The 26,982-nt window shown below is 40.6% G+C and overlaps 1 protein-coding gene across 1 annotated transcript in view; it reads left to right on the top strand.

Annotated features, from left to right (window-relative positions):
• Positions 1-9,625: 9,625 nt before the first annotated feature.
• Dpysl3 (dihydropyrimidinase like 3) overlaps positions 9,626-26,982 on the top strand; it is a 113,533-nt gene continuing 96,176 nt past the window's right edge. Inside the window, exon 1 of the mRNA XM_050162050.1 lies at positions 9,626-10,172. Coding sequence (XP_050018007.1) covers positions 9,795-10,172 — 378 coding nt within the window. The 5' untranslated portion in view covers positions 9,626-9,794. The remainder of the gene's footprint in view (positions 10,173-26,982) is intronic.

Raw genomic sequence — 26,982 nt, 5'->3', positions numbered from 1 at the left:
CCTAAGACAGTCCCAATCCACCAATTCAACTCAAAGAAAAGATAGGGTATCATATTTGATTCAATGCATAATCTATTGCATATTACCATGTGCTGTGCCTGCGCATTGTTTTGTGCATTTGTGATTTTGCCCTAACTATATCATGCAGCACACACAAACATACACCCATAATTACATGTTTTATAATGTGTTAATTATTTGCTACTGGACTTATAAGTAAATATGAACTTTCCAGCCCATGTCCAAGATTATAGCCACAAAAGTGAATAACCCAGCTAATAATGTTACATCCATATTTTTATTTTACACAAGTACAATTTTCAAGATCTATATATAGTGCCTTAACTACACTTCCCTATGCATTCTGTGCTGTTTATCTATGTCTTATGTCATTCAACATTTTAGTGTGAGATTTTATTTTAAACAAGGCTAAAGTTAAATAAAGAGAAATTATTACATTAAAATATAACATTTTACCAGTTAAGTAATCCATAATTAAGTTTTCATGGTACTTAAATTTGTATTTTCTATTAAAAGTCCTTCTATATGTATAGAATAAATGCATGGTTTTTAAAATTCTTAACATTTTCAGTCTATTTTGATGAGCCATAATTATTCCTATAACTTACCAAAGAGACTTACAACAGATAGCTAAAAATAAATATTTTTGTAAATTACTTATGTCTTTATACATTTTAATTTTGTTATCTGTTATCTGGTGATCATATTAAGATTTCTCATTAGAAATAGTTTTGCAAGTTGATAAGATGTTTTAAATGTGAAAACAGCTCTTAGAGACAAGCAAACATTAGGAAATATTAAGTAAATTATTAGATATTGCATAGTCAAAGCTGAGCAAATTTTTATAGGAGCCCATCTGAAAAGTCAATATTTAAAAGCATTTGCCTGTCTTCTAATATTGACATATTTTTACCTAACAAATCTCACATTTGTATTTGAGTATATCTTTAAACCAAGATACCTCAAGGCAACACGTGTCTAAGAATTCATGGTGGAATAGAAGGTGATCTGCTATGGTTTTCCAAACTACATTCTTCACTTTGGTCATGCCCAAGACCAGTTAGTAACCAGTAGCAATTGAGTTACATTAGTCTGCCTCTGTAGTGTGAAAATTTCTGGCGACATTAACTCAATGTATTTACTCTTAGATCACAGAACTTGATGGTGGGCTCTAAAGAAAATCAAAGCACTGTTTGCAGAACACAATTATTACTTGACATAGAACGCCTATCACTTTTCCTCCCTAACATTGCAACTCATTTCATCACTGATGAAAGACTAGAAACAGGGTTTCTTTATTTCCCCAAATTTGTTCAGCCTCTCACGGTTCCAGAATCATGGTTCAGACTTTCCGACTTCACATCCATGTCTTTCTAACAGTCCTGTTATGCGGCACATAAATAGTCTGTTTCTTAATAAGACACGAAAATTGTGGGTACGTTATTTGGCTAATTGCATGCTTGTACTTTTCTTTGTGATTCCAGTATAAATTATTAGGAAAGCTTAGAAATATTTAAAGGATCCCATTTCCACCTGTTTATCTTGATGATATTTGAATTCAGGGAACAAGGCATTTCTAGGGTGCAGCTTAGACAAGGAGTTCTTTACTAAAAGAAAAATGAAATCAGAAAACCAGCACCTGGGCAGGAAGCCATAGACAATGCACTTATATTTTTTAAATTTTTACATAGCCATAAAGTTTTCAGTGGATAAATTATTTACCATTTTCCCTGTGGTCTACAAATTTTAGTATCTGTTACTTATACCTTTGCCCACTTCCCACTTAGGAAGGATCCTGAATATGCACTAGTCTTTGGGTTCAGAAAGCATCTTTTGGGAAGGCACCCTTCTTGTGCTCATCTTTCATGTATGCTTTTCCTTGTATATTACTTAAACTCAAGGGAACTCTGAATGAGAATTAATTCAGAAAGCGTTACATGGAAGTTTCCTTTCAGTTCTGCAAGTGTTCTCAGTAAAAGAAAAATGGTTTACTCTTGAGGGTTCCTGTGGCACACTGTCAGCTTAATGAGAATCCCAGTGTACTGAAGACATACATTTTTTTATTTTATTTTTCTTGAATTTCATTTTACATTCTGTCCACAGTTCATCCCCCACCCCTCCTTCCACATCCCCCATCTTTTTTCCAGCCCAGATCCCATCCACTCCTCCCAATAGGTAAGGGCTACCATGGGAAGGAAAACACACATCTTAGAATTGTTGTGGAGGGCCATTTGCCTGGGTATCAGAATTATGATTTCCTTCACTTTAGGGTGAGGATGTCTGATATTACTGCAAGTCCCCGTTTTCCAAGGGTTAAGAACTCTTCATATACTACCCCTGGCCAAAGACTGTGCTTTAAGGCAAATAATAAGAAAATTCCTTTATTTGAGTGCTGGGAAAATGTGTAAGTGGATAAAGTGCTCACTGCACACTTATAAGATGCACGTTCACATCCCCAGCACATACATGAAAAGCTGGGGGGAAGAAATGAGCCTGTAACTTCAGTACCAGACAGGCAGAGACAAGCAAATACCAGAGGCTTTCTGGTCAGCTAGTCCAGAGAAGTACAGAGTCTCCAGTTCAGTGAGAGATACTGTAGACAGTGAAGACACTGCACATTGACCCCTGACCTCCACACACGTGCTCACAGAAAAATACGTACACACAAATGCAACACACACATCAATAAACAAACATTTACTTAACAGGGTGTAGTAATATTAGTGGCGGGCTACGTTCCTGGCACCCAGCCGCCCTCACGGCTAGCTTTATACCCGAAATAATTACACGGAAACTGTATTCTTTTAAACACTGCCTGTCCCATTAGTTCCAGCCTCTTATTGGCTAGCTCTTACATATTGATCTAACCCATTTCTCATATTCTGTGTAGCACCATGAGCTGGCTTACCAGGAAAGATCTTAACCTGCGTCTGTCTGGAGTGGGAGAATCATGGCAACTGACTGACTCGGCTTCTTTCTCTCAGAATTCTGATCTGTCTACTCCGCCTACCTAATTTTCTGTCCTATTAGCCCAAGCAGTTTTCTTTATTAGTTAACCAATGAAAGCAACAGATAAGATACAAGACCCACCTCCATCATTTCCCCTTTTTCTGTTTAAACAAAAAAGAAAAGCTTTAACTTTAACATAGTAAAATTACATATAACAAAACAGTTATTAAGTAAGAATTATAGTTACAATATTTATATCTATTTTATCTTTTATCATAACTAAGGAAAACTATAACTATCCATTCTTCAACTCCATCAAAGACTCCAGAAGGATATAATACTACCTAAGTAAACAAGAAATAAGAAAAATCTAGAAATAACAGAGACATCTCGCTGCCTGGACAGCCACCCAAAGTTCCTCTGTACCGTTGGGGCATTCATCTTCGGCCTACAGGCCCATAGTATCCAGCAGACATTTTCATGAAACAGGAAATTTCAAAGACAGTTTAGTCACTTCCATCAACAGGGAAAACAGGCTTCAAAATCCCAACAAAATGGTACTCCTTTAGCAAATGGATGACGTTAGAACATTATGAGTAGCAGAGGGGGTAAAGGACGACAGTGCACTTCAACACCATGTTTTATTACTGAAAAACAAATACAAATAGGTCAAAATTTATAAACTCTACCTGTTGAGTATGTTTATTTACTAAATTACTATCTGTCTTCCTATAGTTTTAAAACTTTAGTTGAAAGGAGGAGAGATAAATAATGGGTTTATTATTGTTTTATCTTTGAAAAGTAAAAAGTAGAGAAATTGTTCTGTCAAACAAATAAAGTAAAGATGTCATAATAATATTATCAAGTTTATGTGATTAATTTACAAATGAACTGAAACCATGAATAGCTTTTATAATAATTGGAAAAAATAACACAATGAGTTCATTTTTGTGAAAGCTTGGGAACATGGAAAACCGCTCCAACTGGCAGGTTGGATGGTAGGTTTGTGTTTTGCTTTGTTTATTTCCTGCTACATCCTGTAATTCAATTTATTGTCTGGCTCTTGTGTGGAGATCTTTATTTCAGAGTTTAAATTGTACCTGTGAGTCTGCACCATAGAGACAAGAACACAAGAGCTGGAGTAGTGAATATCATCGTGGTCCGCAACTGCCTTAAGAATCTGCCTCCCTCCCACTGAAGGCAAAAGGAGTTTCTGCGCTCGCACTGCTTTGAAAGCATTGGAGGATGATAAAGTCAAGAAGACACGCTCAACATAGAGTACTGGAAAGGAGAGTCCAGCTGTGTCCCACCTGGAGGGGATGTGTCATGCCTTATTACCTAGTCGTCTGGTGGAAAGGACTTGCTTCGAGCACGTTTGTAAGCCTTCATCTCACATCCTCGGCACAGCAGCCCTTCCCCCACTCAGCTGTCCAGCTGCCTAGGGACCACGAATGAGGTTTGGAGCTGATAAGGAAACCGATTTCATCGTATTCTGACTTCATATTTTCAGTACTATGTCTTCTTAATAGAGTAGGATATTCTAGTTTAGATCAATAGTTCTCTGTAAGCAATTTCCTTCATGCTCAATACATGTATTTTTAGCTAAATCACCACCCGCGATGCACATTTGAGAATAATAGTCTTTATGATTACTAAAGTAACTCACACTTGTTAGTAAATCTAAAAATATAGGAATGCATAGGGAAAAAACCTGAAAATCACCTACAATCTTATTGACTTACTTTAAAAAATTAATAGTTTATATGTATTCTCAGTCTTTTGCCTACGTGAATATGTTTTAAAATAAAGAAATGCATAAAGAACTTAAAAGCTACCTGTAATACTAATAATTTACTCGATAGTAGCTCAGTAGTTTCTATGTTTGCTTACTGTCTTTGCCTACATGAATACTGCAAATATTTATAATAGGAAAATTCATAAGGTGAATAAATGTATATGGAAGAGAGCGATGACTTTCATTATCTATCCCAAACATTATTATAGTTTGTATCATTTTCCTCCATAAAATTTGGCAAAGTTAAAGATATGCAGCATGGTCAGTGTAAACCTTGGGCACAGAATTAATTATGTATCTGACAGTGGGAAAAACCCGGAATTGGTCTTTAGTGCTACTGTACATGAGAAAGAGGCCAAACATTCTGTAAATACTGCCTCATTTACATCTAGTGTTTCCAGTTGAAAATAAAGATTTCTTACTTCTTTGTCCATGAAGCACAGAAAAGATGATTTGGTTTCAGATTTTTGTAACAGAAAATGATGGGTTATATTTAGAAATATTTAGATTCATTGTCAAAATCTTGCAGCTGCTGCTGTCGCCTGGAGCTGCCCACTGCCAGCCACAGTTAACTGGACCATACTCTTCATCCTCATTGTCAGCCATGAGCCCTGAGGCTGCATCTCTTTTGAGTTGTTTGTACAAACAGTTTCAAAACAGCAGGGAACATTTATACTCTGAGCACCAAAGAGGAAGGATTTGGCTCTAAGGTCCCCTGGTTGCTTAGAAGTATTACAGGAAACAAGTGTAGGCACTCAGGAGTTTGAGGCAGGAGTGTCCCAAGTTCAAGACCAGCCTAAGATAATTAGCACAATCCTGTGTCCAGCTCCCAAAATAAAAACAAGCAGCCCCAAAGAAATATTCCAGGGTCTTTCTGCACCAGGAAGGTGACACCGATGCCATAACAACACTAGCAGCAGGTCCTCTCCATCCAGGAGGAGGATGAGGAGCTTGATGAGAGCTTCATCCCATAGTCTACAGGTTCCAGCACCTTGTCCAGAGAAAATGCCAAATGACCACTGGTGATACTAAGCTTTTCATCTGTGATGTCAAGACAGAATCGCTGTATGGCAGACACTCAATTTTTTAGGTAAAAAACAATGAGTATGATGGAAGCCACGGAACACTTTGGTCTCAGGAATGGACAAGACAGTGAGGAGATCATCCCTGTGACCACAGCCAACTTTAATACATCTGATTTTCTGATTTATCTCAGTTGCAAGACCAGCCCTTCCATAGCTTGGCGATATGCTCTTTAATCCCACCTCCTTGCTGTACCCTGTGACTCTTGTGCTTGTGCTTCAGGTGTTCTTCAGTTCCTTTATGTCCTTAAGTTTAGTGTATTAGAGCATTAAGTGTATAATTATACAATAAACTCTAAAAAGTAAACAAGTTGATTATTGACACAATGCAAACTCTATGGTAGTCTGGTTTTTACCCTTGGTTTTTGAACATGCAACTCCAACCTTAGTGAGTGTCAAATTTTATGCTTGTTGTTTTCTTTTGCTTGTTTCTCTTATGAAAATATGGTACAACGTGTTTTAAGTAGAATGTATTCAGTGTTGCCTTATAAAGACTGCATGGTGCATGCCACTGCTGACTGCTGATGCATCCTTGCCTTCTGCTGACCTATGGGTAATAGAAGATGCCTCCGGAAGACAGGTCTCTGAAGTTATAATCGGATATGCTATGGACTTTCATCACCAGTCATCCCTTTGCCAAGTGGCATGGGATTTACTGCGGCAGCAGGAAATGTACGTTTGATCTGGTGTGACAAGTCGAAAGCTCTATTCAGTCCCAAATTAGAGAAGGCGTTCGCTATTTGGAGCGTTGTTTTGAGTAACTACCTCCTGGGCAGGACGGGTTAAGTGCCTGCAGTCATAATGCTCTTCTTGTGTGTGGTTGTCATGTTTATCTTCTCACTGAGAAGAGTGATGCCACAAATGCCATGTGTTCCTGAGGATAACACATCTAAGTGGGAGGATGAGGATAGCACATCATTTAAGTGGGAGGATATTTCTTTGTGTGAGTCCTTGCCTCGAAACTAGCTTCCACCCAAGAACAAGGTAGTTACTTAGGGTCGGCTTGTCGTCTAACACCCGACCTCTGTCCTTTCCAACTCTGATTGCTTTGGTCCACCATGGAGTGGTGTTTCAGAACAATCAGCCAGTAGAATGCTTGAGCTCCAGTTAGAAGTACTAGCTTTGATATTATGAACAAGAAAACAGCAGATCTGAGCCTCACTATCCCTGCTGCTTATATAAAGGGAAGTGATAATAACCCCATGGGTTTATTATGGCTGAAGTCAATGCGTATGAAACTTTGAGCATGACATACTCCTCAAAGGCTGACACCTTCAATAAACCTGTGGGATGAGCGAGCCAGACATGTAGGAGAAATAAATATACAAACCAGTGAAACGTGACACGTGCCTAAGACCACATACTTGCCGAACTGAAGTCAGAGCAGCCATTCTTAGTTCAGTCTTTTCAATAATACGCGCCTTCGCTCTCTTAATTAAGCACACGTGTGTGCACACAGCAGTTGACTTTGAAGTGTCGTGTTTGAACAACAAATATAGTTATTTGGCATGCACATCACATCATACATAGCAGCAAGAAAACAGAGCTGCAAAAAGAGGGTGCACCTACACAGCGGCATAGTCTGTCGTGCATGCCTCGCAGCAAAACACATGAGCTCGTGCAAGTGTGCACCTGTGTTAGAATATGCACCCTCTCAAAGGAAACTTTATTCTCTTGGTGCATAACTTGCTACAAGTTAGGATTTTGAGAAACTTTGCTTTCAAAAAATATAAAGATACTTGACCTGCAGTATCTATTAAGGTTAGTGAACATGTTGCAAGAAATGAATGCCCTTAGTGCAGAGAATTCCTAATAGAATTCTTTAGGCCACTATGGCCATCTTCCCTGTCTCCCTTTGTTTCCCTTCACTAAACTTGTGTTCCACAAAGAGGCACCCCGTATCAGTGCACAAAGCAAGGTTCTACAACTTGAAGGCACTAAGAATAATAAGAAAGTCAGTCACAAGGAAACAAGTGTCTGAACACCGAGGGGGACGGTGCTGTAGCCAGTTTCTCATATGAAACTCTGGGTCCATCAGTAACAAGCAGTTGTTTAACAGGATCCAGTGCTTGGAGGATGTTTAAGAAACAATGCATTATTTTCATAGTGCACGGGGTACTTAGCAAGTGTCTTCTATTCTCGGAATCTAGGTATATACCTTATGTTAACATGCTTGCCTTTGCTTTTAATTCAGGCTAATTTTCATTGCCCCAATCCTCTGTGAAGGCCATAGGCCTGCCATTGGTCCTCTTGTGCTACAGTTGCTAGAGTTATGTTCCACTCTGAAGTCGGGACTTAGTGTTTTGGTTCATCAAATCCAGTGCTGATGTCTTTGAAGATCTCCTGTGTCCACAAAAAAAAAAAAAGGCTGCTACGTACTCACACACACTGAGCCTATATGAAACAGTTACAGAAACTCCATAAATGCCCCCTTGATACCGTCATTTTAAAGGCGACTCGTGGAGCAAAACTTTGTGTGTTATGCAGAACATAAACAAAGGTCAGCTCAACATAGCAAGCCTGCCTTGGTGGAGCTTGGGAGGTGGGAGGAAATTTAAAGAAAAATTGGGTCTGTAAAGCAAAGCACCAAATGTTGGGCCTAGATGGATGACTGTCAGGCATGGTGAGGACAGGGCCCATCTGTCTGTATAACTGTTGTTCTGGGAGTCTGTGAAGAGCAGAAAGGGACTTAATTCGTGTTCAACTGAGGAAACAATGCACGGACGAGAGGGGAGCAATTAAATCGGGGCACTTCCTATTCTAGGTTTAGGCTGTGTACAGGTGCATTGTGAATTCTGTGGTTGGCAGATTCTATTTCATGTGGCAACGATATAGCCAAAACGGAAGGCAAAGTCTTCACCTGTCCAGTTTTTGAGTTCAATCCAGGCTTGCGTGTGAGCCTAAATGAGGGATTCTGAGAGGTGATTGCTGGCTTCAGTCTCTGTGTGAGGTATGAGCCTGGAGTTTGTTTGTTGAACAAGGTATTAATTACAAACGTTTTTCAAAATAAAATCTGGAAATGTATGCTTGTCTGCGATTCAATGTAATTGCTTCTGAGGCAAATTAAAGTTGGGTAAAAAGCAAAGTCTGGGATGGCGTAGGTGAGTTCAAAGTGGGTTTAGGTGAGATAATTACAGACATTTTGTGATTGCCAGTGGAGTCAGAGGATTTCCCTCTCTCGCTGGCACGGGCTTGTATATGTTTGCGTATTTGTGCGTGCGCCTGTGGGAAAGGTTTACCTGTAATCCAGTTCAGAAACTTGTGTGAAGGTGAAGGTTTGTGAGGCAGTTCTGGGGCTGAGACCTGGTATAATTTTGAGATTGGATGAGGCAGTCTGGACTGCGGATAGGACCGGGAAAAAGTCTGTGGTAAGTTTGTGTTATTAGTTTCCAGATACAAACATCTTGGGCAATTTTTCTTGTGTCCACAAAAGAATCAAAAAGATGTGTGTGTGTGTGTGTGTGTGTGTGTGTGTGTGTGTGTGTGTGTGTGTTTAAGACAGGAGTTCAAATAGGCACAGAGTTTGTGTGCCCATGTAGCCGAGTTTTTCAGCCTGGATTATTTCTAAGACATCTGAATTGTATCTGAGTGTGAATCAAGTCCCAAAAGCCGGCGTGACCAGGGAGCGTGTGTCCGTGTTGGTGGGTGTGCGCGCGACAAGTTTGGATGTGGACCTGAGACCGCATTAGGGCGGCGGAGTGGGGGTGGGGTGTCCTAGGAGGTGCGACTGGAGCAGGCGGGCGGTCCCGGGGGCTATCGGAGCCGGGGCTTCGGCTAGCTAGCTTGGCTGGTTGGGGACAGGCAGGAACCAGAGCAGCACTGCCGCCTCTGGCGCGAAGGCTCAGGCGCCTCCTCCCGCCCCACCACTGTGGCTCTGTGCACGCTGCCGGCCGCTGCTCTCTACAGCCTCTGAAGAAGAAAGCCCGTGAGCCGCTTTCGCTTGAACCATGGCTTCGGGTCGAAGGGGCTGGGACAGCTCCCACGAAGATGATCTGCCTGTGTACTTGGCTCGGCCGGGCACCACAGATCAGGTCCCACGGCAAAAGTACGGAGGCATGTTCTGCAACGTGGAGGGCGCCTTCGAGAGCAAGACATTGGATTTCGATGCTTTGAGCGTGGGACAGCGCGGCGCCAAGACTCCCCGGAGCAGCCAGGGCAGCGGCCGCGGCGCGGGGAGCCGGCCAGGGGTGGAGGGAGACGCGCGCCGGGGTCAGGGTCGGGAGGAGAGCAGGGAACCCGCGCCCGAGTCGCCCAAGTCCGCTGGGGTGGAGATCCGGAGTGCCACCGGCAAGGAGGTCCTGCAAAACCTCGGTCCCAAGGACAACGTAAGTAATCGGGGCTCTTTCCTCCTCTGGCCTTCGCCCCCTTCCCCGGCCTCGGCCGCCATGGCCCGGGCACAACTTTCTTGCTCACACTTTACAAGGAGATGGGCGACTAGGCTCAGAAAAAAAAAAAAAAAAAAAAAAAATACGCCGGGGCCCCAGGTTTCTCACGTGTCTGCAATTGTCTCATCTTCCTGTGTGCACGGTAAGGGTCTCAGGCCTGGGTCATCACCCAGGGAGGCGCCCCTGACCGGTTAGTTCTAGGTGGGTGTGTCAACCCTGCCAGTCTGGGAGGACTTAGGGATTCCCAGCCTCTCTCTCTCTCCCTCTGAGGAACTGACAGCACAATTGTCTTGGTCCCCCTTGGCTCTAGATTAAAACTCAACTCAGGTCACCGGGGCAGAGGTCAGATTGATGCTAAGAAAATGGGGTCATCTCTACAGAGTGTGGATTAAAACAGAGAATGAAGAGTCTTCTCTCTGACTTTTGAAACTTTTGGGTGTGGGGGCCACTAAACAGCCGAATCTTCGTGCCTCACTTCTGCGGTAGCATGGCGTTTTCACATCTGTGTTTATGAAGAGTGTATTTGTGTACATAGCTTGGCACACGCCTGGGTCTCATGGGAGGCAGCTGTCTCTGTAAAAATATCACATATTTGAAAATAGATGGGGGGTTTAAGAGCGCATAGGAAACCAGCACGAGCTGCCGGGCCCCCTGCCGCTCTTACATGTGTCAAAGCTAATTTCTTCTCTGTGTGTTCTACAGAAAAATCTCAGGCCATGCTGAAGTGTCTGAGGTTACTGGGACGACTTGTGTGTCGATTTCATAGAAAGTCAGAGGGAGGCAGGATTCAGAAAATTCAAGGCCGGTGGAGGTCTGGAGAAATCGAAGTTCAAACCAGAGGGTCTGAGTTGGGGAACAGTGGGAATCAGAATTCTGCCCTCCGCCCAGTCTAGGTAATGGCTGCACAACCCACCCCCTCCCGTGTATTATTCCTCACTAATGCCATCAGAAATAATATCCTGCAATGGAAATGTCTGCTTCCCAGTGATTACCGTTAAGACTCATCCTGCTCTGAGCTGTTTTTCCATTAAAATGCAATGAGTTGGTGAAAGGCCAGCTTATCTCTCACGGCTTCAATTTTTGGTAGTTTTTTTTTTTTTTTTAAACAAACTTTTAAGTACTGTTACCATCCAGGGAAAGCAGGACCCGAAGCTAGCTCTGGGTGGAGAGGCCTTTTGTAAGGCATGCCCTGGAATTACTCATCTCCTTTATGGTTTTCACATCCTCTTCCAGTGTGAGACTCCTGTAGGCCGGCCCACCAGCCCTTTTAGGGAAGTCGTCTGGTATCTTAGAATGATTTTTGGCAGATTTCACAACTGAATAGCCCCTTTATAGAAAGGTAATTGCTTCTCTACACTTCTAACTCCATCACTCTACAAATGGTCCTTTCCTGGCATGAAGGGGGGCAGGAGGGTATGGAAAAGGTCAGAAGCAATTGCTGTGAGTCAGTGTCGTCCCCCTTGCTGGAACAGCCCTGATGTCAGCCGGATAATATGCTTGGTGTGCAAGACTGAAGCGGGGCAGCTAGAGAGAGGGGAAAATGTTCTTCCTTGAAACCAACGTTCTTCTGTGAAACCCAGCAATTCTCTCGGGTTTGCTCCCTCTCGCAAGCTCTGTACTTTGGGCTCCTAATTGAAAAATAATAATACGACTCAGACAGCAGCAGGGTTTCAAGAGCTACATGGGTTTTTGAGTTCAGGCTTGCTGTCTGCTTCATGCAGGCCATGTCATTATCTCTAATTTCCTTTAATCACACTGTTTTAAAAAAATACACACAGAGAGAGGTTATCTAGCTCTGTACTTGAGGGTTATTCTCTTGAGGCTAGGGACTGTGTGTTTGGGTTTAATCTCTTAGCCTGGGATGCCTAGTATATTGGAGGTGTTTGAGACGTGTTTGATATTAAAAACTCCTTATTTAAAACATCTGTTTCGTCAGGCTGATGCAAAATGGCATCTACACTGGCCTAAATACTGCTGTCGTCACTGGGGAGCCCACGGTCTCATGAAGCAACTTCTCAGATTGGAAAGTTACACAATTTGCCTGCCTATATAGTTTCTGCAGGTTGCTCTTGGTTCTCATCTTAGAAAAATAAGTATTTCCTTATTTAGAGACATTTTCAAAGATTTTAAATATGTGTTTTTGACTCTCATGTCTGTCTGAAAAAAGGAAGTGTAATGGCGTAGTAGGAAGACCTAAACCTCAATGGCTCAACAAAACAATAGCAGCCATTTTCCTTTTTCTCTACCTGCCAGTTGTCTACGAGTGCCACAAGGGAAGTTCTGTTCATACTTGTCCTTCAGAGATCACCTCCACACATCAGCAGTGGAAGGAGTCTATGGCTACTTGCACACAGACCTGGAATCCTTCTTGCAGAAGTAATAAGTGTGATGGAAGCTCAGCTTTAATTGGCTAAAGCACATACGCGGCTTTAGAGGAACTAGGGAACTACATGCTGACCATAATCCTGTAAGACTAGAAATAATTTATAAATAGCTCTATCTGTCCAAGAACTAGGGATGGACTACGGGGGATGGAGGTGGGAGAGCTGGCTTCATCCCCCTCACCAATAATCTATCTTAAGCCTGTAACTAAGTCTTCTTCTGCTCTTGGATTCCCACCCACAAAATGAAAACACTGACTACTTTGTTTATAATAAGAGCTTAGCATATATTCAACTTCATTTCTCTTTATATGCTTGAGGGCAGTCTCTCTGTGCACAAACACACGAGTGCACACACATACAAATGTCTCTGTCTCTCTGTCTGTTTCTGCCTCTGCCTTTCTTTGGGGTTTACTCTGTAGCCCAGGGTAGCTAGGGAAGCACTTTGTAGTCAAGGTCCTTAAGCTTGTGATGACCTTCCTGCCTCTGCCTACTGAATGCTTGGACATGAGAAGTATGCTTTATTGGTCTTGTTATCCATAGCTTCCTTACCTCCCTCCTGTAAGCGCATTCCACTGTTGTGATTTCTTTCCCAGGCTGTGCTGTGTTGTATAAGTTTTCTTCTGATAAGACAGTGCCTTGGCTTGTGCGCTGAACCCGGAGCTCCAGATGGGATGCAGCCATGGCAAAGTGCATTAGGCTGCTTCGTTTTTTGGATTTATATGCAGCATATGCTCGCATTGTTGAGATTACAGCTAGTGATTAAGTATCTGTGTCTTATTGTCTTCATATTAAGCTCCTTGCTCCTCAAGCTTCCAGAAACTCTCTCAAGCTTCTGTCACACTGGGATGGCCCATTCTATTATGGTTCAGATAATTTTTTTTTTAAAAAAAGCAAGCTATAGACTTTTAGTTTCTTCCTTGCAGATTCAGCATTGTCTTACCTCCTTCCTCTAGTTGATCATTGCTTTTGAAGCCATAGTCTACGACTCAGCACTACCAGTTTTATGCCATCTGCAGCCTTGATAGCAAGAAACTATTGCAGGTATAAGGAAGTTGAAACAGACACTAAATAATCCCAAATCCCATAGACGGTAAGTAGACAGCAGCAGAATCTAAAATCTCTCTTGCGTGATCAGCGCTTGCTGTAGATGGCGAGTGGCATTATTATTCTCATTTCAGTAGCCTGAGCATTGTGCCAGCTCCAGGAAAGCTACAATAATACCAAGCATAGGCAGATCTTCCACCAACACCACTAGAAAACTGCTATCCTGCCGCTAACTCGGTACCTAGAGAAGCTTTGGGAGGAGTCGCTCAACCCATGAGAACAGCTGATGCAAAATCCTGGTTTGTCCAAGTTGATCTAAATCCACTGTGAGATTATTGAGAAGAGTACTGGTAAAAAAAAAAAAAATAAGATACATCTTGTCTCTGACATACTAATCACCACACCCCTCTTAAGGGAATGAGTGTTTCCAGTAAATTCTGAATAGGTTAATTAACAAGCGTGTTTGGCGGAATAAAAGTGTAAAAAGCTTGCGGCATTATCCAGGGAATGCCCCATTTTCGGTGTCAGCCACTACAGAGCTAATTTTATGATTCTAGACCTATCTGTAAATGGTTATCTGAACAATGTGCTCAAACTTTTCTCATGATAGAAACTCATGCAGCTGAAGTTTTCCAAGGCTGGCTCACACTTATAAGATGACACTAAGTGCATCGGAAAGCACTCTTAAGTAACAATTGTGTATTCCTAAGATACTTTTCTGCCCAAGTGTAATTTTCAAAGCAACAAGAAAATTACCAAGAGGAGAAGAATTATGACACAGAGTCTGCAAGAACAAATGATACCTCAAAGGCTTTGCCATCCAGGAAAATAAAGCCATGACACTTTGATTACATGGGTTTGTTCCTGACTCAATTCCAAGGGCCTTGGCTCATTGCTAGTTCCCTGTTTCCCATGTGAGGTTCAGTACAAGATGTTTCCCCTATGAAGTCAGCTAAGACTCTGGGAGTAGAAGAGAGAATTTGAAAAAAAAATAAAACATGGGGACCCTTACTTTCTTTTCATCCTGACTTTTAAGTGTTCAAATTTGGTTGGTGTTCCCTTCCTTGCCCTGTGAAAAGAATGGCCACTGGAAATAGAAGTCCAGATTTACAAAGGTCCCTGGCTGTCAGCGCCCAAGCCCAGGAGTACCCATGAATCAGAGGAGAGTACTCTAACACAAGAAAGGACGTGTGTTTCCTAGGGAACAGAGATCTTGCTTTCCCAGCTCAGAGGATAGCCTTGAGTTGAGTGTTTCTGCACCAGAAACTGAACTGTTTGAAAACTCTCAGCACTCCTGGGAAGTTTGGCAGTGCGTTTTGAGGAACATACAAAACATGTCTTCTAAGTAATGCCGCAGTTGGCAGGCTTCCCTCCTGCTAATGGTCTCTGGAAACTGGCTTGTGCTGACTGTTCTTATGATGTATAATATGGCTGCAGTGATGTCTGTTAGGGTTTCTGTCAGCAGCTCCTGGGGCTGATACTGGTCATGATTTATTTCTGCTGGGCAGCACTCTGTAGAGGTGTCCCTGTGAGATGCAGAGCAAGTTTCCTGGAAGTAGAAAACTGACTGGGAGGAGTGCAAGCTGAACCTCTACTTCTGCTTGGGTAGGTTAGAACTTTCTAAATTAAACTTCTAGGAAAATAATGTTGAAATATATCTCTATTCTTTACCTGACCTCGTGGCATTTGAAAGACAGTTCAACTTCATCAGGAGAATAATAAAAAAGAGGTGTGGAGAGCAAACCAATCCAGAAAAGTTATTCACAGTCTCAACTTTCAGCCCTAACCAACTTACTAGTTGGAGTTTTGCCAACACATCTCTCTTCTCTCTGAGCTTGGAGATTATTAGTTTCCTTCTTAAAATGAGGTGTTGGTCCAGATAGTGGTTATGGTAATGGTGCATAAACTTTTCTGATTTGGAAGGCATTATCTAAGTCTTTTTAGCATGTTTGATATTCTATATACTTGTGTGCACAAATATATATATATACATGTATATATGCATTATATACAAAATATTTTGTTTATAGAGTATGAGAACTCTAAAATGCAAGCAACAATGGCAACTACAAAATAAGAGTGTCACAGGCAGGATAGATGCCCCAGTAGGTAAAGTGTCTGCTGTGCACGTATGTGGACCTGAGTCCTGAGTTTGGAATGCAGTACTCACATGACATCCAGGTACGGTGGCATGTATCTGTAACTGCAGCACTAGTGCACTCTAAGGGATACTTCGCTAGTCATCTATGCAAATCAGAAATCAATTGCCAGCCTCCAACTTTGCAACACCACACACACACACACACACACACACACACACACACACACCAGGGGGAAAAAAGAGGAAGAGAAAAAATATCACAAAAGATACCAATATAACTCTAGTGGGTTTTGTCCAATCAGTGGGCTAGTGTTTGGAAGCTTGTGTTCTCTAAATTAGAAGACACAGACAGAAGAGCTATGTTCCAGCATTGTCGGTGACAAGCTCAGTGTTGCTCAGATCTTTAGTGATGGATGCTTTTTCCTGAATAGTTTCTAGGAGAAATTTTCAAAACGGTGGAGCAGAAACATGTATAAAAAGGCCAAGTGAAAATAGATTTTGGTTTGCGGTGTTCATCATTCTCAGTGTGTGGGATTGGACTAAAGAGGTCCAGTTTAGTCAGGTAGTGGGAGTGTAAACCTGTAATCCCAGCACTCTGGAGGCAGAGGCAGGCAGATCTCTGTAAGTTCAAGTTCAGCCTGGTCTACAGAGAGAGTTCCAGGGCAGCCTAGGCTGCACGGAGAAACTCTTATCTCAAAAAAACAGACAAACCAAAACAAACAAACAAACAAAAAAAAACAAACCAAAAAATAAAAAATAAAGAGGTCTAGTTTGAAGATTCCTTAAATAAAATGAGACTTCCTAAATCACCTTTCCCGTTTGTCTGTTACTAATTTATTCACAGTTTTTTGAATTCTAACTATACAGGTACACAAGGAAAAAACAAACAGATGCATTATACTATGTACTGGTGCATGTCTGCAGTTCCTGTAATTCAGGAGGCCTAGGTAGGGGGGTTGCTTGAGGACTGTGAGACTCACTTAAGCATCACACTGAGAACTATCTCAGAAAAGAAAGGATGGAAGGGAAAAAGACAACTCAGGAAAACAATTAGAAAACATTTTTAAAAATGTAAGCCTACATTTCTTCATAATCTTCCAAGAGAAACCCCATGAATACAATAGTGGCTTTTTTTTTTTTGGCTCATGTTTGAATCACACACACATACACTTTCACATTAGGTGGGAAGATGCAGTATTTCTATGTTCAAGTTCCCTTTTCATGTATACCAGAGTTTGAATGTGGTTACCCCCACCCCAGTTTTTATGTTAAAATCCACACCCATAATGTGATGGTTGTTAGGAAACAGGGCCTTTAGGATATTATTTTCTCAGAGAAGAGCTTTTGTGAATGTATGGGATTCAGTGTCTTTATGAGAGAGATCCCAAAAACTACTTTGGCCTTTCTACCATGTGACACAGTCAGAAGGTTCACTCTAAAAGTCAAAAAGCACGCCTTTCCTAGACAGGGAATCTGCCTTGATGTTCCACTTAAGTATAAGGAATTTAACTTAAGTATAAGTTCTTAACTTAAGTATAAGTTCTGTTGTTTAAATGCCACATAGTTTGGAGTGTTTTATTACAGATGGTGAAATGACAAAGCTACTCAAAAACAAAGAAAATCAAAACAAATGGCAATAACAAAACCCTAGCAAATGCTTACAGCCTCTTCAGGTAGAAACACAGAAACTCAATACCTTTCTGCCCCCACTAACACACCACAGTCTTTCATGGCACTACCCCACAGGAAAGTGTCACATAGCCCACAATTGGCGAGGTTATCCTGATGCATCATTAGCACCTAAAACTCCATAATTCACAGTGGGATTACCTCTAGGTTTTGTACATTCTATAGTTTCAACAAATGTACAAACGTTTCTCTACCATTCTAGCCTCTTACAGAATAGTTTCACTAATGATTGCACTGTTCCTATTCAGTCTTAACTTTTATAGTATATCAGATGCAAGTCATCCTGGGGAAATTGGTTCTAGAACCACCTGGACGCTGACATCCATGGATAGTCAAGTCCCTTAAGTCTGCTGTCTCTATCTGTTGGGGGGGGGGACTAGTGGATGTAGGAAGATGACTGTAATTAGGATAATACGTTATCTATCCTTTCTATATATTTCCATATAGGATTTTTTTCACTGAATTATATAAATGTTATTTCCTCTGTATCTCTTCATGATTGCTAACTCATTTCTTTTTAGTACTGGATAATAATGTGTTGTTTGGCCCTTTCAGAGATTATTTATTTTGCCCCTGAAAGGAATAGGGGTAGTTCCAAATTTTGGAAATTATACATAAAAATACTTTACATATGTTAATAAATTCTTTAGAACAGATATTTTAATTTGGGTAAATACCAAGGGACATAAATGATTAATCATTTGGCAAGTGTGTACTGGGGCCGGTGTCAATTTGCATGCTACCCAGTCAGAGTCTTGCTACTCAGAAAGTGCATCAGCTTTGGCAGTTGTCAGTCTTCTATATCTAGTAAGTGCAATGGCATCTTGTCATGTTAACTTGCAGCTCTCTGGTGGCACCAGAATGACCTGAAGCATCCTTTGATTCGCAGCCTTGCCCCTGTGGATCATTTGTGGGACTCGGTTAAGGTCTCTGGACCAAGTTTTAATTTTATTGTTTGTGTTCTTATTGTAGGGGTTTAAGAATTTTTTATGTTTTGAATAACAATCTATCCGATATGTCTTTTGCAATTATCTTCTCCCATTGGCTTTTCTTCTTGCCTTGATATTATTGCTCTAAATGCCAGTGAATCTCAGCTTACGAAGTTAGCTTTTTCGTGGATTGTAAAACTGGTATTGTTTCTGAAGCACTGTCTCGTTCCTAAGGTTGTCTGTATTGTCTCTTGTGTTATCTTAGAGTTTTGAAGTTTTCCATTTCTCATCTCTGTCTGTTCTGTTTGGAACATATTTGCATAAATGAAGTTAAGATTGTATATGGTTTTTCACATGGGTGTTCAGTTGTTTTAGCACCATTTATTGAAAAGACATTTCCTTTACTCCATTGTATTGTCTTTGACTCTTTGAAACAATCAATTGACTGTGCGAATTTATTTCTAGGCTATTGATTGAGGTCCATTTATCAATATATTTGTTCTTTTGTCGATACCATACTGTCTTGATAGCTATAGCTTTATACTACTCTTTAAAGCTAGTTAGGGCTGGTTTCTTTACCTTTATTCTTATCCTAAACATGCATTGATTATTCTGGGTCTTTTCATTTCCATACAAACTTTTTAGTAATTTTGGAATTAGTCACAAAATGATTTCCTGAAATTTAGACATGTATTGAATATGCAGATAGTTGTAATATACTGATAATTTGACAACAATGAGTATATATACAAAGATGGACATTTTGTTCATTCATTCAGCTTTTACTTCATATCTTTCATCAGCTTTCCTCATATATATCTTATATGCATTTGGTTAAACTTATAGCATTTTATTTGGATAGTGCTATTGTAAATATCAGTGTTTTACTCAAGTCCAGCTGTTCTACGCTGTTATATAAGAAAGCAATTGACTTTTGTACATAAATCTTGACTTTTTATGTTTTTTCTATCCTCATTAATCCCAGGAAGAATTTTTGAGCAGCATTTTTTTTCATTTTCTACGTAGATGATCATGTTATTAATGGAAAATGGTGGATTATTTCCATGGTAATGAATTTTCTGAATAGTGCTGCCTGTAACTTGCCCTTACAAACCAGACTCTTACCCAACCTGTAGCCAAATCAATCATGTGTTTTGAGTTCATTTATAACTATATACTCATTCTGCTTATATACAATATAGTCAGCTATTTAGGATTAATTAACCTTTAAGGAAAACATTGTAATCAGTCTTCCTTGGATACCATGTAATTAACTCCTACAAGCTCAGCTAGGTTCATGCCTAGCTAATTTTTCCATGTTCCCCATTTTTCCCCATGACCTATTCCTGTCTCTGACTCAGAATGACGTAGGTGTGTGTAAGATGTGGTGATTCGACCTAAGCAGCAAGGCACTGAAAGCAATATCCCTCAAATGCTGAAAACCACACGTGGGGTAGGTATGGACAGATAATATCTAGTTGTGTATGCACTGTACTGAGTCTATATGGCTATAAAAACTTCCCCCTTTATGAAACTCCTGTAAAGATTGATTAAGACATATGTTGCTTACCTGTGAGTAAAAAGCACCAGTGGTTGGTTTCTTTTCTTTACTGTGGAACCACCTCAATTTTTTTCCTCCCTATCTGTATTCTTTTATTTCCCTTTCCTTGTCTAATTGCTCTGGATAGGGCTCCCACTATACTATTTAGTAGCATTGACAAGAGAGTATATTCCGCCTTGTCTTTGGTATTAGTAGAAATGTTTTATATTTCTTCCTATTGAGTATGATGTCAGCTGTAGGTTTTTGTGCACAAGTCTTTATCAAGATGAGGGTGCTCTTCCCCCTTTGTAATTTTCTCAGTTTTTATCATGAATGGTACTAGTTTTTTTTTTCGAGACAGGGTTTCTCCGTAGCTTTTGGTTCCTGTCCTGGAACTAGCTCTTGTAGTCCAGACTGGCCTCGAACTCACAGAGATCCGCCTGCCTCTGCCTCCCGAGTTCTGGGATTAAAGGCGTGTGCCACTACCGCCCGGCGGTACTAGATTTTATAATTGCTTTTCTGGCATTTACTCATATAATTATGAAATTTTTTTCGTGTTTACCCTGTTGAAATTATTTATTACATTAAATGACTTTCAAATGTTGAATAGCTTTGCAAATTTGATGTAAATTATTTATATATATTATTGTATTTGATTTTTTTAATTTTCATTGGAGATTATATTTATAAGAAATACTAGTGTATAGTTTTCTTTTTTGTATTCTGTATTACAATAATGTTGGTCTTAAAGAATGAGTTAGAAAATGTATGTTTTTATTTTTGGCTCTAGAGAATTGATATAATTTATTTTCTAAATGTTTGGAAAATCCATTCTTCAACCATCTAGTCTTCATGCTTTGAGTTTAAGGTTATTATGTAGGTCTACCCTCTTAGATTTTTTTATTTCTTCTGGTGTGAGTTTGATAAAGTAAACGGGTCCCTTTCATCTACACTATCAAAGTTGTTGTTCATAATACTTGTTTATTAATCTTTTAGACATGAGTTTGCTAATGATGTCTGCTGCTTTCTTTACCCCACTATACTCCTAAGTGTCACAGCTCAATGGAAGCCAACATGTGACATTGGCTTAACTAAGATGAGCATTGTAAGTGACATACCCAGCAGTGAGAACTGAGATCAAAAAAGGAAAACAGAGTTTGGTCAAATCTACATGGATGTAATAGTATCAAAGCAGAGAAAGAAAACATCAGAGTCTGTGAGATGCGGAGAAGAAGCTGAGAGCTAGAGCCAAGGAGAAGAGGCATGAGAAGGGAACACACACAGGTGTCATTCTGCACCCCAGCTGCCCTGCTTAGTGATCCTTTTCATTGGCCTCTGTGGCTTTCTGGTATATTGATTGAAAGGCATTCACTAAGGAAAGATATTATTCAAAGAATGGTTCTGGAGAAAGGGCTTAACCTAAGTCCACAAAGACCCAGGGTCCTACACAGTGTTACTGTAAAGGATCGCTATTGAATGCAAAGCCATTTGGTTTATTTCCAAGAAGTTAAAATATTCTAATGAAAAAAATTTCCATGGTTATGCATAGTTATAAGTGGACCAGGGAGGGATTCTTTTCCTCTGGGTAATATTCCCACTTCCTGGCACTTAGATCGCAATAAATAAAACAAGGGCAATTGAAAGTTGTGTGATAAATGGATATTGCTTGAGAAGAAAAACATAGTTGATGAATGACAATATATCATAAGTTTTTTTAGGCATTTAGTTTTCTTCTATACACTACCCAGGGAGCAATTATGAAGTCAGTCTGAGGTATACCATAAAAACTTTTCGGTGAGACTTCAGGGCGAGGAGTGAGACTGGAGATTTTGAATTGGGTATAAGGGGTTTTCAAAGAATATCCAATATTCATTCTATCAACTAAGACTTTGTAAATGAATGATACCTTTCATCTGTGCAGGAAAAAAGTTTGTGAACTTTCCCCCATAAAAACCAAATAAGTACTTAATCCTTTATAAACAATAATATTTTTTTTCAATTATTCAATTGTATTTGGCAAAAATATTCATAAGAAAGAATACACACACATAAACTCTATGTCAGTGATGTTTTATTCACAAAGAGAGGCTTATAGGTAGTTTGTCAATCTCATATATTTCTGACTATAAGAAAAAAGTCACAGGTGTGTGTGTGTGTGTGTGTGTGTGCACGTGTGTCTGCCAGTCTTGTCTGCCTGTCTGTGTCTCTCTGTCGCTCTGTCTTTTGTCTCTCTGTCTGCCTATCTGTGTGTCTCTGTGTGTGAATGGCTGTTTCTGTATCTCTGTCTCTTTGTCTGTGTGTGTGTGTGTGTGTGCACGTGTGCATTGCAGTCAAGATCAAAGCAAGCCCTAACAAAAAAAATAAAGGAAAAGTTTTAGTACTCTGAGGTAAACATTGGAAGTGAACAAGGACATGTGAAAAGCAGGTTTGTTGAAAAACAAAGCCAGGAGAATGGGGGAGGCTGAGGAGGACTATCTGTAAATCACAGAGGGAAGGCAACAAATAAAGGAAGTCTGCGTGATTAGGAAGGAGGGCTGCAAACAAAGCTTTGCTGGGATGCTAGGAAAGGGGGAGCTAGGGATGCTATAAATATCCTCGGCTGCACGGTGAAGAGGTGCATGGAAGGAAGCCCTCATGGAGTGAGTTAGTTCATGATATCATTAAGTGCTTGGAGACAAGGTTAGGCTCACTCACACCTAAGACATGTCAACCGAGTGAAGAAATAGTTTTTGGAGAGCTGAAATTATGACTTACTCAATACATGTGGTTCAAACTTCGTAGGGAAAGAATCTCCTTTGGGAGAATGAGATGTTAGCCCATTAGAAGATGTGTGTTTCCTGTTCAGTATACTTGTCCTAGATCAGAAAGCCAGCCAGAGCTGGGACTGACTGCTGGCGACATTCAGTGAGCATCAATGACTCTATTTGCTTTTTCGCTTATCCTTTGGCTCATTCACGGGCCCAGCCCATCAGATTTACTGAGCATCCGTCATTTTCCCATGCATGGGTCACTCAACAATCGGTGAGATTCTTAAAGAGACTGAATAAAAATGTAAAGGCCTTAAAAGCCTTCAAGTATGACAGCTCAGAGGAGCACCGCGTGCTCTTCAGGTCAAAAGATGAGGAAGGCAGAAGACTGGTAACCTCAGAAAGATAGGCGCCATAAAGCAGATTCACCCAACTAGACTGTGGGTTCCCGAACAGAAGCAACTTTAAATTTCAGTTCCGAAGTTTGGTCCTACCATCTTACTTAACATGGGGCGGGGGGAGATCTTGAGAGGGGAATAAGGATGAAAATTAAGATAAGTGATTATTATATGGAAAAAACTTTATTTTAATTGTGGTAAAATATATAGAGCACTCAATTACCTTTGAGTGATACAAGGTATGTTTATAAGACAGTAGTAATCATGACAAATAACTAGTTCTGGAAGTTTCCAACTACCCCCAAAAGAAGACTGTATGCCCTTCCACATCCACCCTCTGTTCTTTCTTCCCTCCAGCCCCCAACAACTACTAGTATGCTATGAATTTCTTTATCCTGGATATTCCACACGAATAGGTTGTATGTTATGTGCGCTTTTTTCTGCTTTCTTTCATTTAAATTAATATTTTCATAATCAGCCTGTGTTCTCTGATATATCAGCACTCTATTTTATGGCTTGGCAATACCCTGCCATGTGGGTATGGCAGCGCTTATTTTTCCAGTGTGAACACTGGATTCTTTCCACATTTTATTCATTGTGAATAGTGGTGCATCAGGCTCTTTGTAAAGCTCTGTGCATTTATTAATTTAATCTTGTTGTCTTCACGCACATTCTCAGAGGGAACCACCAGAGTTATACCCACTTTGTGTGTCAAGGAAGAGACATCAGGTCAATGTCTCTCATGATGGAAGTTTTGGGTGTGTATTAATTAACACAATTAGTAGAAAATACCTATAAAGGGTGGAATTTTGATCTAAATTTCCTTCTTCTCATGTGAATACTCTTTCCAGACTCTCTCAGCTTTACTGTGCATGAGAGGGAGGATATGTCACATGCTACCTGCTGCCTTCTGCAGGTCCACTCCAGTCATTTATATTTAGTGTATTTGGTATACGTCAGTTTAATCAAATACCTCTGTTGAATAACACAAGAAAGCAAAGAAGAACGGGAAATTGTGTTTGAAGAAGTCACTCTGTGTATTTTTTAAATTGTTTTTATTGAGCTATATATTTTTCTCTGCTCCCCTCCCTTCCTCTCCTCTCCCATTCCCTTCTTCCCTCTCCCATGGTCCCCATGACCCCAGTTTACTCAGGAGATCTTGTCTTTTTCTACTTCCCATGTAGATTAGGTACATGTATGTCTCTCTTAGAGTCCTCTTAGTTGTCTAGGCTCTCTGGGATTTTAAATTGTAGGCTACTTTTTTTTCCCTTTATGTTTAAAAGCCACTTATAAGTGAGTAAATATGATGCTTTTCTTTCTGGGCCTGGGTTAACTCACTCAAAATGATGTTTTCTAGCACCATCCATTGCCCACAAATTTCAAGATATCATTATTTTTTTCTGTTGTGTACTCCATTGTGTAAATGTACCACATTTTCCTTATCCATTCTTTGGTCGAGGGGCATTTATGTTGTTTGCAGGTTCTGGCTATGACAAATAATGCTGCTATGAACATAGTTGAGCACATGTCCTTGTGATATGATTGAGCATCTTTGGGTATACACCCAAAAGTGGTATTGCTGGATCTTGAGGTAGGTTCTTTCCTAATTTTCTGAGAAATTGCCATACTGATATCCAAATTGACTGTACCAGTTTGCACTCCAACCAACAATGCAGAAGTGTTCCCTTTTCCCCACAACCTCTCCAGCATATGATGTCATCAGTATTTTTGATCTTGGCCATTCTTGCAGGTGTAAGATGGAACATCAGAGTTGTTTTGACTTGCATTTTTCTGATGGCTAAGGATGTTGAGCATTTTTTTAAGTGTCTTTCAGCCATTTTAGATTCTTCTGTTGAGAGTTCTCTGTTTAGGTCTGTACCCCATTTTTTTATTGGACTATTTGTTCCTTGGATGACCAATTTCTTGAGTTCTTTGTATGTTTTGGATACGAAGAAGAACATTAAGACTCTCTTAGGTCACGACAATATACAGGGATGTAAAAATCACATGCCAGTCACAGAGAAGTAAGGAGGCAGACAAGTGAGAGTCTGTCTGTCCATGAAAGGTGCAGTCCGTGCTTTGTCTCTGTATCATCTCCACATTTGAGAACTCTTAATAGTTTCTGACCACTCTCCCTCCCAATGTAAGCATTTCCACTTTGCACTTCTTCTGGTTACTTGAGAATATCAAATCATACCCAATCATGTGCAGTTAGAGCTGGGTCTTTTGTGTGACTCTGTGGCAAAGTAAGACACTTGGTGATTCTGATGCTATGCCTCAATTCTCCTGACACATATCCAGAAACTGTCAGCTGTTATTTCAGCTTATTGCAGTGAGCACTGGCCCCGGGCCTGCTTCTGCTTGTACTTCAGAGCCTTTACGAAGGGCTTGAGAAATAACCCTCCTCTGTATTGTTTATACAAAAGCAGTATTAGCTTGTTATTGTTGCTGTTGATAGGAGCAACTTCATGAAAACTATTCATTGTTTCCAAGGACTTGGTTGGTGCTTGATTACAAATTTATTTCTCCTTTCAAGTTTCATCTCCTTGTTTAATCAGCAGTGGTGTGGCTCCACAATAGCTGGGATATTGTCATAATTTCCATAGAAACCATCTGCAAAGCTGCAAACATAGAATTACGCCCTCCCTGCCGGCTGAGGTAGGAAGGCCAGAGGGGTTATAAGAAAAAAGGCTCTCAGGGGGCCATAAATCACTTGGTGAGGGAAGAATTGGTAGGAGAGGAAATCACATTAGAGAAAAAAAAATTGTGTTTGGTGTAGTCTTTGCCAGAGGGTGAAATCCCCTAACGAAGTGGCCAGTGGTGCGGGCTGCTCTCCTAGGCCAATGTCTGAAGTAGGTTACTCGCTGAAACTTGGTGCTCAGGAAGCTGCAGACAAAGGAGTCTTCCTCTGGGGGCTGCTGATCTCACAGTCCATCAGTCACAGGGCAGATAGCCCTAATGTCCTGGTTGGCTCCTGGGCACGACAGGAGAGAAAAGGGAGTCTAATGCATTCACATGCCAGGACACACCTTTTGCAGGACTGTCTCAATCCACCTGCATAGTGTTCCCAAGGGCAAGGTGCTCTACTCCTGGGTTACAGATGAGGAAGCTGGGCGGTTCTCCCTCCCTATTCTCCAGATCTCACTGCCCTCTTGAGTGTTTTGGGGCCTCTTTCCCATGCCCCCAAAGCTGAATGAGAATCACCTGTGTGTGTGTTTCTGGGTTCATCTCTGTTTAATAATGACTCTTCTGCAATGCAAACAAATATTAGCTAACTCTCCCCCACGATCCTAGGGTCGGAAACTTTGAGTGCACTGTCTTTAGCACCCAGCCAGTACCAACCCGTGGTTGACTCAATAGTCCTCAATCACCCTTTTGATAAAGAAATGAATAAGAAATTTCCAGTTAATTTGTTCAATCAATCATCTTTATAGCTGTGTCCCTGAGAGTTAGCTCAGTGTCTAGTACGTAAAAGCCTTCAAAAAATGTCTCAATGAATTAGTAAATGAATCTGCCAGCTGGTATTAACACTTCATTTGTGACACCAAGCTTTTCTAGTTATACACATAGTGTTATTGGGACTAGTTATACACATAATGTTATTGTGACTGGTAAGGAGTTCATTGTCATGTCTGGCTAGGGAATTCTAAGCCCATGGCATCCTTTTAGTAGCTTGATATTGCTTGTTTTAAGAGTTCACCCATTATATAACAGTCATTATTCTTAACTGATGGTCACCCCAGCCAGGTACTAAGAACACTTATGGGTCTGACATCCAGAAGAGCAGTGTAAGAAGTGGTTACATCACTCACTATGTAAACTTGGCCAAATCCTTTCCTCTTTCAGAGTCTTCCAGTCTTTGTTTCTCCCTTTTAAAAAGTAGTTGAGTTCAGTCTGAGATTTTTGATGATCCCACCC

The sequence above is a fragment of the Alexandromys fortis genome, unplaced genomic scaffold, assembly GCF_014885135.2.
Source record: "Alexandromys fortis isolate MF-2015 unplaced genomic scaffold, M_Fortis_MF-2015_v1.1 scaffold_17, whole genome shotgun sequence".
NCBI classification, from domain to species: domain Eukaryota; kingdom Metazoa; phylum Chordata; class Mammalia; order Rodentia; family Cricetidae; genus Alexandromys; species Alexandromys fortis.
The sequence above is the reverse complement of the archived record's forward strand: the minus strand, read 5'-3'. Positions and strand labels throughout refer to the sequence as shown.